Consider the following 15076-nt stretch of genomic DNA (forward strand, 5'->3'; position numbering starts at 1 on the left):
TGCCATTAGTGTGGGGTGACATGGGAGATTGCCTCCCAACTCTAATGGCTTGGGGAATCCTCTCCCTTATGGATAAAGTTCAACAAGTTATCGACTTGGAGTGTATAATTTTGGATATTTTAGACATTTCACATTGCCTAGGACAAAAATATATTAAAAGGAGGATATTGACTATAATTTTTGTCTTGCATCCAACATACATGAAAATTAGGTAAACAATAAATTTTCATTATGGAATCCTTTTTTTTTTTTTTTGTATGTATTTTAAGATGTTTCCCAATTTAGGAAAAACTCTAATGATACATATTTATTAGATATATTTTTTTTTATGTATATGAGGAAATAAGCGCTCATGTCGCACGGACCTTATTCCTAAACACAGAGGAGAACGAAATGATTTCCCCACCCCTATAAAATTTAAAAAACTCACATATGTTAAAGCCCATGGGCACCTCTCATTGGCCCCACAATAGCATGGGGGCCATGAACCCTTGTGGGATACAGATTTTTGGATAGGGAGAGTAAAGGCAATGGCCATTAGTAGTTAGGGATTCCAATTTCCAAATTTCTCTAATTTCATAAACATAGACCCCACAAAGATCATACACATAAAATATTGTCCATGAACTCCTATGGCATGTGAGAGAGTCAGGCAAGGTCGTTGTGTATGGAGGAGAGATTTTTGAAGGTGAACTCATTACAGTTATAAAGGGAAAAGGAAAAGGAAAGGAAAACCAAACCAAAAAGGGTTTTTATTAGTAGTAGAGAGAGAAACAAAAACAAAGAGGCTTCTCTCTCTTCATACGTTTTGTTTTAGCAAACCAAACAAAATAAACTGATACAATTCAAGACCTTCTCTCTCTCTCTCTCTCTCTCCCAATCTCTCTCGGATAAAACCCTCACTCCTTCTCCTTCTTCCCTCATCGGCGGCGTTCGTGTTCTCCCTCTCTCTCTCTCTCTCTCTCTCTCTAATCGGTCACTACACACGCATAAAGGGTTCGCTTCTCAGTCTCCAATTATAATCGCTACTCTCTCTCCTTCTCTTCTGGAAACTGTCCTTTTGGGTTTCAAATTCTTCGTCTAATCCTCTCGTTTTTGGAATTCTCTCTGAAACCTACTACTCAGCATTGGAAAATACTTGGCGGTTAATCGAACGGTTAGGGTTTCTGTGCTTGGATCCTGCGGTTAGGATTGCGGGCGTTCAAACAAACTTCGTTCGTCTGTTCATCAATTTTTATGAGACAAAAAAGGGTTAGTTCGTTTCAATCTATGCTTCAAACCCTTTTGTCTTCTGGTCTTTTCCTCTGATTTTCTGTTCTGTTCCGTTCTGTTCGACCCTAGTTTCTAGACTCCCTCTGGTAGGCTTCCATTGAATTTTCCATATTTTTCGACTTATAAGATTCTTTTCGTGATCATATTATTTGTGTCTAGCGTTTTTCTGATTCTAGGGTTTGATGTTTCCCTGAGTTTACTTTAATGGGTTTGAATTGTTGGCCCAGTGGCGTTTTGTTTTCTTCATTGTTAGCTAAAGGGTAGGATTTTGTCTGTGGTAGTTTCGATTTGATCCATTGCAATGATGAGGGTCTTGTGAATGTTTTTATTGGAGACTGCAAATCCATCTCTTCACGAAGATGGAGGTGTTAAGAAGCCCTTACGGTCCTGAGTAATATTTCTTCCTTGTTGCCATTGTCATTGCTTTCCCTATGATGTCATTGTGAGCACGTAAACATAATTACTTTTTTGATTCGGGAATTCAATTATATTGTACAAAGAGAAGAAACCCTAGATATAACTTTGGGGCATATGTTGATTGTTCAACTGGTGCTTGGAGTGTCACAGTCTTGTACAGGAGCCTCTGGATTAATTTTTTTTTTATTCCCTTTCAATCTCTATTAAGTGGATTTAGACTGGAGTGAGGTTTCAGAATTGTCTTTGAATCGATTAACGAGAATAATGACTGATATTTGTTGTGTTGGGTGCAACTGAAACGAGCTTCGTCTTCTGGGTAATGTTTAGGCTGGATTAAATTGTGAAGGCATATCATACTGGGTTTTCCCTTTTAAATTGTCTCTGATCATGTTCAATGTCCGTTATGGAAAGAAGTGAGCCTACATTAGTTCCAGAATGGTTGAAGAATACTGGAAGTTTAACTGGGAGTAGCAACACAGCCCACCATCTTTCATCTTCTTCCCTGCAATCAGGTACTATTTGTTCTCTTAATGCTTCTTCACCATTTTTATTTCAGAAGTTGTAGTTTATATCTAGGTAGATTTAATTTGAACGAATGTTTCATTGTTGTAGATGATCCTAGTGTAACACTTCACCCGAGAAACAGATCTTCAGTGAGCGGTGTTGAATACGAACCTTCTCGTTCGACTTTTTTGGATCGGTCCTCTTCTAACTATTTTCGTAGGAGTTCAAGTAGTAATGGCTCTATACATGATAAGGACACATCTTCCTACTCACGGTCTTACAGTGGTTTTGCGAGGAGCCACCGTGACAGGGACTGGGAGAAGGATCTCCTTGACTTCCATGATAAAGATAGGTCAGTGTTGGGGGATTACAGGGACCGAGATTGTTTTGATCCTTTAGGAAACATCCTTACAAGTAGGATTGAGAAGGATACGTTAAGGCGTTCACAGTCAATATCGGGAAAACAGTCAATATCAGGAAAACGAGGCGAGGGCTGGCCAAGAAGAGTAGGAGCTGACCCTAACAATGGCAACAGCAACAGTAACAATCACAGCAACAGCAATGGCTTGCTAGGTGGGGCCACTATTGTTAGCAGCATTCACAAGGCTGCATTTGAAAGGGATTTTCCGTCCCTTGGAGCCGAAGAAAGACAAGCAGGACCTGATATAGGAAGGGTCTCCTCCCCTGGTTTGAGCACAGCTGTTCAGAGCTTGCCAATAGGTACTTCAGCTGTGATTGGAGGTGATGGTTGGACCTCAGCATTAGCAGAGGTGCCTGTTATCATTGGAAGCAATAGCATGGGACTCTCATCAGTTCAACAAAGTGTGCTTGCAACTTCATCTTCTGTGGTATCAAGTGCATCAACTGGTCTCAACATGGCTGAAACATTGGCACAAGCTCCTTCACGAGCTCGTACTGCTCCCCAGGTAACTGTGCTGTTGCTTCTGTTATTCTGTTGGATATCTCATGTGGCTCAATTGGTAATGGTGTCCTTTTCTTCTGTATTTTAGTTATCTGTTGAGACGCAAAGGCTTGAGGAGCTTGCCATTAAACAATCAAGGCAGTTAATTCCTATGACACCTTCAATGCCTAAAGTTTCGGTAAGAGCTATTTCCTGCTTTTTATGTTACATTACCGCTTACCAGAAACCCAACCCCACCTCCCCCTCCCCCTCCCCCTCCCTCCCCAAAAAAAAAAAGAAAAAAAAAGAAAAAAGAAAAAAAAAAAGGGAGATAAAGGAAAAAAGAAAAAAGGTAGACATACAATGCTGGAAAATTAGAAATAGTAGAAGGCTGAGTTTCATGTTGTTTATTTGTTGCTTTCATTTAGGCTCAGTCGGGTTGCAAAGGAAGTAAAGGGAAGGGACGTGAAATCAAATAAAAGCTAAAATGGAACCTTTTGTAATCCTTGCCTAACATGATTGTGTAACTAACTCTAGAACATTCCAAATCTGTTTACCACAATTTGCAACCAAATTTGTTGGTTTTAAGAAGGAAATAAACATTCCATTCGAAAAGTATGATTATCATATTTAGTAAGAGTTTAAGGTAGTTACAATATCATTATTACAAAAGTTCTCATTTTTTTAGAGGGAGAGGTTCCCCACAATGCCAGCATGCAGTTTCTCACCAATAGGTGTCGTGGGTGATGAATCGTACAATAGTGGAGGGTATTTAATGAATTGAGTAAGTGTGGGTCGGTCCCATGGTGGATTGTGAGAGAGAATATTAAGAAATCTGCGTGCTGGCATCATGCATTTCCTTTTACCTTTAAAAAAAAAAAAAAAAAAAAACTGATTTCACTTCCCTTCCCTTCACATCAATAAATATGCTATGAAAAACCTATAGAGTAAGGGATTGTGACATAAAAAATTATAGGGATTGAGTTCCCCGTCTGGCTATGTAGCGTACGCTAGCGCCTCCCTTCTCTCTCTCTTTCCCCCCTCCCATAATAGGGGCAGACATGTTTCATAGGAGGGTGGAGAGATAGACACTAGGAGGCGCAAGCATACGCTATGCTGCCGGACAGGGAATATTATCCCAAAATAATAATCAAAATTGGTGGTTTGTACAATATAAGTAACCTTTTCGTGTTGAAATGACAATTGATTCAATGGCTGATTTTTTTTTCTTTTGTTTGGGGGGGGGGGGGAGAGGGATGTGTTGGACTGAAAATCCTTGATTATTAATTTGTTGTCTGGATTTTTTTTGTCATTTGTTTCCTTGGACAACTTTGATGGTGCTTATGAGCTTTTGCACTACACTTTCTTCTATTTACGAGACCAGAGGCAGCATGTCTTTTATATAATAAATAAGCAATTTAAAACATGAAAGCTTGCTAGTTTTTGCATTCACCTGATTCCCCTCCCCTTTCCAGTTTTAGCCATCTTGATCATATTTCAATCTTTCTTGACTCTTTATTATGTTTTTTGGGAATTAATGTTTACTTTCTGATGTCTATTCTGTTGATTTCCAGCCATTCTGGTTTTTCTTTGACTATAATTATTTAAACTCTATTTTTTATTGATGAGAAGTCTTCCTTTTGTTGCCTTAAGAGTTGTTGGTTCTCCCAGTGTGGCAATATCTGGTTGTCTGTACAGGGTAAACATGTTTGAGAAATTTTATGTTATTGTGTAAGAAGATGTAAAGTATTGGTTGTAAGATTTTGATGAAGTGCATTTCAAGCTTAAAAACAGTTATGTTCCTCCTTTGGGATGTTCATATCAACTCAAAGGGTTCTTATATTTATTGATTTCATGTCCTATTTTATTTTGAGTTTTGAGTTGTGTTTTGTGTACTTTCTATGACTAGGGGCTATTTCAATGGTTCAAAGCGTTTCCTTTGGTCAAAATTTTGGTGCTGTTTGCTAGCTTATTCAATTAGCTTCCCATTGAAATCAAGATATTGCACTTGGACCTTTTTTGGGGAAATTATTGCTAATTTACTGCGGGGTGCTGATAGGGTTTCTATTTTTGGAAGCTTAGTTGGTTGGGATTTTTACAATATTTTTTGGAGGATTTGTGGGAATTGCTTCTTTTTGTAGTCGAGTCAAAATAGTCTGAAAAGTAGAAAGTAGTGTTAGAGTTTATGTTAGAGAGGTTAGAAGGTCTGGAAGAATTCTATTTTGTTCATGGAGGAAGTTTATGTCTATGGGGAACTCAGTTGGTCTAGAGGAATCCTATTTTGTTCATAGAGGCAGTTAACATGTGTCGAGGAATTTGTTAGTAAAATTCAGTTCGGGGTTCTATAAAGAATCTAGAAACAAGAGTTACAATTATACTTTGATCATTTAGAATCAATAGGATGGAAAAAACATGGACAGAATTGATTGTAATTGGGAGAATTTAGATAACTCTCAGACCTAGTGCCTGATTAGCCTGAAAGTCTGGTTGAGTTTGCAGTTCTATTAGGCCTATCAACTAGTAAAAGAATCTTGAGATTCAGCTGAGAATCTATAATGTAGGAATAGGGCACTGGTACCCTTAACCTACAGTAGAATCTCAGGTGTTCTCAATAAGCCTCAGTTGCAATGGAAATAAAATAGAAACAAAATCAAAGATGATATAGAAGAAGAGAAGAAGGATACAGGGTAGTTCCTCTCTGACTTGGGTCTCTCAGCCACGGCCTCTCACCCTAGCTTTGGTGTCTCACCAATGGCATCTCACCATACTCTCTCACAAAGCTATGTTTGTCTCCCCCACCCCCCACCCAAAAAAAAAAAAATCGTGTTGGGTAGTGAAATCCAGCAGCTACTGTCCCTTATTTATAATAATTAATTGATTACAGCAATTGGATCCTTCCTTGCGTGGAAACTAACTCTCTTACAACTGGACATTATCCTAATTGGAAACTCATTACAAATCAAATCAAATACATCTAGTTAACTGGAATAGAAAGACTTCTAGGAATAAAAACTACTAAATACCTAAAGAAGCCTATGAAATGGGAACTAACTTTTAGCCAATGAAATCCCCCATGCAAGGTGTAAACTTCCCTAAAATTTAGCACTAATTTGAGCTGTCAATTCTTCTGTACTCTTCTCCACATATTGGCCATGGGCTCATTTGAATATTCTGGAAATTAATCTCCTTAAACTGCTTGAAATCTCTAAATAAATATGGACAGGCTGGCCGATAGCTAATATTTCTTCCAATTATGCTGCTGGACGAATTCGATAGCTGGGTAGAATCGATATCTCCTTATTTATACTGACTAGATATCTACCCACATAAGGAAGATCGATAGCTATCCTTGGCCCCCACGATATCTGTTTTAGATCCCAATCGATAGGCTTCTCCTACATCAATTTATGGATGATTCTAGGCTGCTTTAGTTTCAAGCTAAATTCAAGAACTGAGAAATCTCAGCAGAATCTGATGTCAGAATTGATAAACAGGTTAATATTAAGGTTAACTGATCTCTATCAACCAGATTTGAAAGATATAATTCAGTTTTAGGAGGTATATAAGCATAACAAGAATTCAGTGAATAGAGAGAAGAAATTAGAAGAAACCAGGACTAGCAGAACTAGAAGGAGAATAAGTAGAATGAGAAAGATGAGTAGAATGAATAAAGGAAAGAGACACCTGGTGAAGTAATTTACAAGTTAGAAGAAAGAGAATATTAACAAGAGAAAACCTGCCAGTAGGAAGAGGAAGAAAAAGAAAAACAGAGAGAGAGAGAGAGAGAGAGAGAGAGAGAGAGAGAGAGAGGTCTGACATTCTGACCTATGAAATCATATTCTCTTCGTTTTGGGGGACGTCAAAACCATGTTGACCTTGGCATGTTCACAATAGAACAATGTATGAATGGACGATTCAATCTCTTTCTCACAAATTGCTTGTTTGGAATTCATGTACATGAATATGTTACAGTTAATTGTGAAAGCTCCTCGATCCCCCAACCATAAGAAATCTACCAGTAATGGTTGTGATTCGCTTGAATGGAGCCTTAAGCACCTTTCCATGAACATCCAGCACAAACTCAGCGGGAGGTTTTGGAAGCGGCATGGGTTGATATGATTGTGAGAGTGCCCAAATTGGAAGAAACGTGGCTGCCGCCAGGTCTGCTTCATTTTCCACAGCCACTGTCTTAGGAGCACCAGCCTTCTTCTTATGCAGCACTTGTTGATGCTTCTTCACCGAAGAACCGCTCTGCTGCTTAGCGGCTCTACACTGTTCAATTCTGAAGCTACTTTTTGTGAAATTGCTTTTGTTACTGCCAAATTTTGAGATAGAAATTCAAAGTGAAATGAAGGGAGAGAGACTTCTTGAGATTTCAAGAGGAAATGGGGGGGTTTAAAGGCGGTGAGCTACTGAGACAGAGAGGGTAGCCATTGACTATTGTCGGCGGCATCAAAAGGGAAATAAGGAGAGATGATGAGAAGGGATGGTGGAATGCTCGGTGATCTCCTCGGTCCTGGCAACCCCCTGCCTTTCTCAGCAGTGTTGAGAATGAGATGCTGTGGCGTTGGTGAGTGATGGATAGAAGGCTGTGGTTGCCAAGGTGCAGTGGCAATGGACAGAGAGAGATGTAACTGCAGTGAGAGAGACGCTGCTCTGCCTTATCCAATGGTCAATAGGTGCTAGCATATTAGATTCCTTTATATCCTTCTAGTGTATAGGTCCTCTTCCCATATATATGCTCTTTCAAATTCCTAAAATTCATGTTGTAAACTCCTAATCACTCTCGTAATCTGAATAAAAAACTCAAATCTGACACTATTGAACTGTCAAGTTTTATTTACCCAAAACACCCCCCCCCCCAAAAAAAAAAAACCGTGTATCCTCATTTAACTAAAACAACTTTAACTATTGATCTTGTGTACTACACCCCCACTTTATGGGCTTATATCAAAGCCCGATATGATACATAGCCCAAAGTTAACCAGCCCATAGAAACCATCCATGGAACAAAGTAAGGTCTTCCTGGGCCCTATTGGGCAGTCTTGAGACTCTTTACTGCATCAATTAGTGAAGTTCCTATCTTTTATAGCATTGTAGTCCGTAGTCTATAGAATGTAAAGGAGGGTCTCCAAACTATGCAGTAGCTTTTATTATTTTATTGAATTGAAATTGGTTTTCCTTCTACTTTCATATTTTGTTCTAACTAGCTTGAACCAAACCCTAGGTAAGTAGCTTGAACTAAACCCTATGTAAGTTGTTGCTTATCTTGTTTTGTTTCTCTTCTCTACTTTTCTCCTTGTACATACTTTAGTATGCGGGCTTGTGATTTGTGTGACACTTCCTTGCTTTCCTATTGAAGATTTTCCAATTGACGTTGTTATTTTATTTCCAAATTTCTTCTTCTTCTTCTTCTTCTTCTTCTCTCTCTCTCTCTCTCTCTCTCTCTAAGACACGCGCACACACACACACACACATACACACACACATATAGGGTGATAGAACTCTGCCGGTCTGGCAAGAAATGCCAGACCAGCAGGCCAATGGGAAGGTGCGCAGGAGCATAATCAGAACACACAATGGGGGGGGCACCCTGGTCTTTTTGCTCTCGCACCGGTCTGGGTGTTTCCTGCGCCAGACTGGCATGGTTCTTTTTCCCATATATATTTAAGGCTGAATGAAGATGCTCTGGCTTTTGGGTTGGGGGAATTATTCTTTACTGCAAGTTTTATGCTAGACTGGGACAATTAAGGGAGCAGGGAAAAAGGCATCCTAGGGCCTGTTTTTGATATTTTGATCTTTGCAAACTAATGGTAGATCCCATGCCTAGATGATATGACTTCTAAAATAATGTATTAACTGTGTGAGCATTCTTTAACAAAATAATAGCATTCTTACTGGTCTTTAGGTTTATGGAACTCGTGTTAAGGTAGTGCTTCTCGATTGGTCAAATATTTCTCTCACACATTGAACCCTTTTTTTTTTTGGGGGGGGGGTGTGAAGCTGGTTTTTGTATTTGCCTTAAATTGCTTAGGAGGTGGGCATTGAGCTTCTAGCTGTCAGCATAGTAGTTGGATTCTACATGAAGATGGCTTCATAAACAACAAATAAATGTTTTATCTGGGATTACTGACTCTATTTTATGTTTTTTGAACTCAATGATTGTGTAATAATTATCCATTACGTTTGAAATACGTTTGAAATATTTTATTGACACTAGTCCTGACTTTCTAAGATACTTTATCGAACTCAGACCCTTGTTATGGATTGATTGCCTTTCTTTAATCGTATTTTTGATTTTTGTTGACTGGATGGTGGATGAAAAACCCTATGGTTAGTAAAATGAAGGGACTGGTTGATAGTTGATACTGATGGAAAGTGGTACCCTAGACTACCATTTTTGTTATTCTGGCTAAATCATAATTAGATGGGGACAGATTCAAGGGAGATTGTTGCCCATGAAATGTTGTGTGTGGTGGAGAGGAACATTTGGAGTATTCTGTAAGTTTGTAAGACAGCTACATGACCAGCAAAGCTTTATCTGCATTTTGGTTAATAAAGTTCCACCATAAACGTTAATTGTGCAACTAAGATGTGGGAGATTCATGAGTGGAAAGGTTCAAATGGATAGAATAAAAAATAATGGAGAAGCATTTCTCAGTGACTGGATGAGGGAAAGGCGATTGACCTCGTTTAGCAAGATGCAAGAAAGATTTGCGAATGCATCATTCAGGAGTGATATGGTGCAATAGGTTTTGAAGGCCAATTGGAAGTCCATGGATGACCTGGGTTGAAGTGAGAAAAGGAATGAGTGCTTGTGAGTATGTGGTCTTACATGGAGTCTAGAATATGATTTGTGTAGCTGACTTAACTAGTTTGACTACGGAATTGAGTTATGCCAGTAGAAACAGAATTTGTCATTACAATCAAGCAACAGGCTTGATAATGCAGTTACATGCTGGGTAATTAGGAGTTTTTTTCCTGTAATTTTTTACTTCTATTTTATTCATGTTAATAGAGTCATAGGTAGAGTGTGAGAGTCTGATTCAAAATCTACTCAGTGTTTGTGTCTGAGTAGGTTTGCTTCTGTTACAAGTCTTTGAATATTCATGTTAAGCAATCATAATATTCTGCATGGATTGGATAAGACATGGTGGCAGTTGCTGTTGCAGTTGTGTGATCATCTGCCTCTGTTTGTGGTTTGATTCCTATAACCTTTACCTTGCCCTGTTTCAGGATGGTAGTAGCAGTCCAGCTATTTTGATTCTATCTCCTCCTTCACGATTCCTTTCTTTTTCAGACTTTATGGTTAATATCACCACCCTAGGGCCGCCTAACACCCAGATTCTTAACCCCCAAATCAACCTCTACTGTGAGATATTCCTTGAAGTTCATACCTGAACTTGCAACCATCGCTGGTTCCTGTTAAAGAGATTTAAAACTAAATCTCTGGCCGTTTGGTTCGTGGGATTGTGGATTGGAATCTAGAGGCCTTAGGGTAACCCTATATTGTCTGCTCTTGCTAACCTATCCATCTGTCTTTCTGTTCATCCCTCAAAAAAGGAATTATTGAAACCCTAGAGAATTTCAAAATCCTTTTATAGGGGGACCTGTGAGTTGCTGGAAGGGTCCATCTCATTATTTGGGGCCACAATTTGCAGCTTTAGGGAGAAAGAGGGCTTGTTCTGTTCACACTTGTCAATAGTTCTTTCATTTTCTCAAATATGAGGTGGGCGCAGAAGATTGGTTCAGATTCTCGGTGTATTTCTTGTGGGAGACTATCTCAGTGTGAGATTTACCTTTTATGGTTTGTTGGCAAGGGAAGTGTAAATTCACGACTGTGCTTCTTATTATCATATATCCCCTTCTTATCTCCACCCCTGTGGGTTGAGATGGGATTTTAGGCTTAGAAGGAAATATGACTATGAATCTCTTGGAGAAGTTTCCATTTGCTCGGATTTTGATTTTCTAGGATAGGGGCTCCTTTTTTCAACGGAATATTTAGGGAAATTTTCTTTCTGGACCTAATCCCCAAACAAATACTTGTCCCCTTTTAGCTTAATCTCTTTATGGTCTTGCATTTGAACAGCAGGTCTAGATTTGCAACATCTGTAAAATGCAATTAAACTGATTTCAGACCTTGTTTTCTGGCGATTTAGGTGTCATTACTTGTTTAAACTCTACTCCTTTAACATGGAATCTATGGTTGTTGGAATTGATATCCTGTGCCTTTGTTTCCAATGCACTAAAATAGTTTGGAAAGAACTGACGTTTTTTGTCGAGAAATAGTACATTTGTTTGTATGCCTGCCTTACCATTTCATTTGCTGTTTCATTATTATATGGATTTTAGCCACCACAATCACATTATGCATTACCAGCAGAATTGTTGGTTGGCTTAGAAATATTTTTGCCTTAACTTTGCGAAGATATTCACCATCAAAATTCAAATTATTTATTGCAACTGAGCCATTTTATTTAGTTATGCCATATGTATGCTCAACCAGGTTTTGGTTTTGTAAAGCTAGACTACTTAACTAGTATCATTAAGGCCCCGTTTGTTTGACGGATAAATAGGGGTGGGAAACTTGTAAGGGTGGGTTCCACATGTTGTGGGTTGGGTTGACAAGGAAAGGGAAGGAAAGGAAAGATAATGGAATATGTAACTTTTAGTGGGGTGGGATTCTATGGGAAAGAGAGGAAATGCAAGTGGGGAGGAATTATATTGGAAAATAGGAAATAGGGGGACGAGAAGAAAGAGACAAAACAACTTTTCCATGAAGTCACTTTGGAAGTGATTGGGGTGGGAAAAGTTAAGTGCCACTATCAGCAATTGTTGCATTAAATGACCTTGTCTGGTAAGTTTCCCACCACACTTATACAAACACTCATATTTATGGTAGTTTGTGGGAAACAAGTACAAGTTCCCATCCTTTTTACCCTTTCCACTTTTATCCATCAAACAAACAGGGCCTAAAAGGGTCACTCAATTAACTATTGGATTGAGGTTGGCTTGATTACTGTTGGCTTGAGCAAGTGGCTTCGATGGAATTTGATATTCAACGAGAGAATAGTGAGCAATATCCTAGAGAGAAGTTTGAAAATGCTATTCCTACTGCTAAGATCTTCAGACGTTTAAGTTTTTTTTTCCTCTTTATAACCTTCCCCTCTCTGTACTTCTATTGTAAATCCTCTTTTCCCTTTTTTCCTCCCCCCCCCCCCCTCTTTTCCATGTGTTAAGAGATTCTTGATGAGTAGCCAATGCCCTGTATCAGCCATCATAAGTTGAAAAATGACTTGCCAATGCTATATGTTTTGATTGGGCAAATTAATCAAACAGCACCAATTAATTAATTGAGTGTCCATATGGCTGTCATTGTTTGTTTGTTGATACTTACGCTGACGTCGATCAATCAGCAAGAAAGTTGATCGTTCAGTACATTATACTGTCATTTATTGTTTCCTTCCTTTTGTTTGTATTCTATTTCATTGTTGTCCTGGGTTTGAATTTGGCTTGTTTGGCTTTTGTCGTTGAATCAAGTCGTATGTTTTACTGCAAATAAGAACTGATGTAGTTTCTTTTTCAGGTACTCAGTCCTTCAGAGAAACCAAAACCCAAAACATCAACAGCAAGGACTGGGGAGTCGAGTATGGGTACAAAGAGTGGGCAGCAGCAGGCCCCATCTCCACAGCTTGTTAATCACTCTATACGTGGTGGGGCTGTGAGATCTGATGTTCCAAAAACATCTCATGGTGGAAAACTTCTTGTACTCAAAGCACCACGAGAGAAGAATGGTGTCTCACCTACTGCCAAGGATGGCTCGAGTCCAACTAAGGCCAGCAGAGTAGCGAATAATCCACTTGCTGTTGTTCCATCAGCTGCATTTGCTTCTCCATCGAGGAGTCCCATCAACCCAAAACTTGGCACTGCTGAGCGCAAGGCATCTGCTCTGTCTGTTATTCATGGACCCACTGTGGAGAAGAGACCAACATCCCAAGCACAGAGCCGAAATGATTTCTTCAATCTCATGAGGAAAAAAACTTCGACGAACCATTCTTCAGTTGTCCTAGATCCGAGCCCTTCTGTTCCATCATCCATCTTAGAGAAGTCATGTGATCGGGTCACAGAGACTGCTAATACTCCAGTTAGCCCTCAGTGTAGTGATGCGCCTTCATCAGATCCCTCTGCTCTGGAGTGGTCATCTGAGAATGGTGGAGACTTGACCAATAATGGTGGTGTTTCTGACGAGTCTCACAGATCTTCTAAAAATGGAGACAAACATTCTGGTCCTGATGAAGTTGTTTATCCAGATGAGGAAGAGGCTGCATTTCTGCGTTCTCTTGGATGGGAGGAAAATTCAGGAGAGGAGGAAGGTCTTACAGAGGAGGAGATAAGTGCTTTCTACAAAGAGGTAAATGACAGGCATTCTGTCAATTAATCTTTTCGATCTATACATGAATATTTTTTATTTACTAAATGTCAGATTTTTGTGTTTTGAGTATTTTCATTGGCATGTTGTACAGTATATGAAATTGAGGCCGTCCTCAAAACTATGCCGGGGCTTACAGCAGCAGCAACCAAAGCTGGAGTCTCATGTGGGCAGTTTGGAAGGTGCCTCCCCTGGATTGAGCTCATCAGATGCTGAATCATGAATCATGAGTGACTGGTCTCTTCGCATACTAGCAGAGACAAGTTTAATTTTGGATGTTTTGCTGGCAGAGGGTTCGTTCTTTCGTTCTTTTTCTTTACAGCTTTTTTATTAATATTAAGGTGGAAAGCCGAGAAGCTGAAGAAACATCAAAAGAAGAGAATGGGAGAGGGGTATTAGGTGGGATTTTTCTACCTGGCCATTTTGCAAAGAGAAAGTGGAAAGTGCAATAAGTTACATATGTTTCCTTCGTTGAGGAAGTCTTTGTGATGTGTTGTGCTGTGTTGTGCCTGCCAAGATTAGGGTGTTCAGATGTTTTTTATGGGTGAGAAGAGGCCAGTAGGATAGGGATTTTGTTCTCGGAGGAAAATTGGGGAAATCTTTTTTTCTTTCTTTCCATTTTAACCTTTTTTTTGGGGAGGCCCCAGTGAAGGAAAAAAGCTTATGGTAATTTTAGTCAATTGAAGCAAAAGTAAAAAAATGTTCTTTTTTTTTTTCTTTTTTGGTTCTTGTTGATATCTGTCAAACATACTAATCTCTCAGGAATAACAAGGCAATAGAAAATTTTGATTTCAATGGTTAATATGTTTGCCTCAGTTTATATAATAAGTAGGAACAATCTTGGTTTCTTTTTTGTAATCCAATAGTTCTGTACCTGTGGGATGATGCATTCCTTTTGGAAGGGGAATTGGATTATAGAAAGCCTATTGATGATTGGGTGGTCTACATGGTTAGAGAGGAAAAAGATTGTAATGTGATAGGGGATGAAAAAGCATCACTCTAATGATTGGAAGGGGATTTTTCTTCCTAAATTTTATAAAAATAAAAAAAGTGATTTTTTTAGTTTATAAAATTATATTGAAATAAATGGAGGTTAAATTCTAAAGCCTTGTGTGGATTTTGATGTTCTTAGAAGAGGACAAAATTCATTCCATGATCACAAGGGTAAATCAATGAAGAAAATGTTCTCCCCCAAATAGTAATCTTAAGAGGAAATTTTGCATTTTCTTCATATGAAAAGAAAAAGGAAGTATAGTTACATGTCTATCAAACTGGATATGAGCAAGGCTTATGATCGCTTTGAGTGGACTTTTTTTCATCAATCTCTATTTGGCATACGGTTTTAACTCTACCCTGGTAGACAAAATCATGTTTTGTGTCAAGATCACCAGCTTTGCTAATATTTGCAAGCCTAAAAAATTAAGAAGCTTGAATCTTAAATTCTCTTCTCACTAAAAAGGCTTGGGACCATCTCTACCCTTTCACTTTTCTTTGGGGCCAATTCAGGCAAGCTAAGTATTTTCCCAACAGTGACTTTCTTCATGCCTCCTTGC

At 38.9% G+C, this 15076-nt stretch overlaps 1 protein-coding gene across 1 annotated transcript; it reads left to right on the forward strand.

Moving 5' to 3' along the window:
- Positions 1-860: 860 nt before the first annotated feature.
- On the forward strand, positions 861-14318 carry LOC122058105. The gene is made up of 5 exons (XM_042620575.1): positions 861-2201; positions 2302-3119; positions 3204-3293; positions 12681-13505; positions 13618-14318. Exons 1-5 carry the CDS (start codon positions 2084-2086, stop codon positions 13744-13746), a joined length of 1980 nt encoding a protein of 659 aa, XP_042476509.1. The 5' UTR covers positions 861-2083; the 3' UTR covers positions 13747-14318.
- The last annotated feature ends 758 nt before the right edge of the window (positions 14319-15076 follow it).

This window comes from Macadamia integrifolia, chromosome 12 (assembly GCF_013358625.1).
Source record: "Macadamia integrifolia cultivar HAES 741 chromosome 12, SCU_Mint_v3, whole genome shotgun sequence".
Lineage (NCBI taxonomy): Eukaryota > Viridiplantae > Streptophyta > Magnoliopsida > Proteales > Proteaceae > Macadamia > Macadamia integrifolia.

What these genes read in the sequence shown, in the direction of transcription:
- LOC122058105 (XM_042620575.1), top strand. Translation starts at nt 2,084, where the DNA reads ATGTCCGTTATGGAAAGAAGTGAGCCTACATTAGTTCCAGAATGGTTG. An exon ending in ATCTTCTTCCCTGCAATCAG is followed by an intron (nt 2,202 to 2,301) that starts GTACTATTTGTT and finishes TCATTGTTGTAG; the next exon opens with ATGATCCTAGTGTAACACTT. An exon ending in CTTCAATGCCTAAAGTTTCG is followed by an intron (nt 3,294 to 12,680) that starts GTAAGAGCTATT and finishes TTTCTTTTTCAG; the next exon opens with GTACTCAGTCCTTCAGAGAA.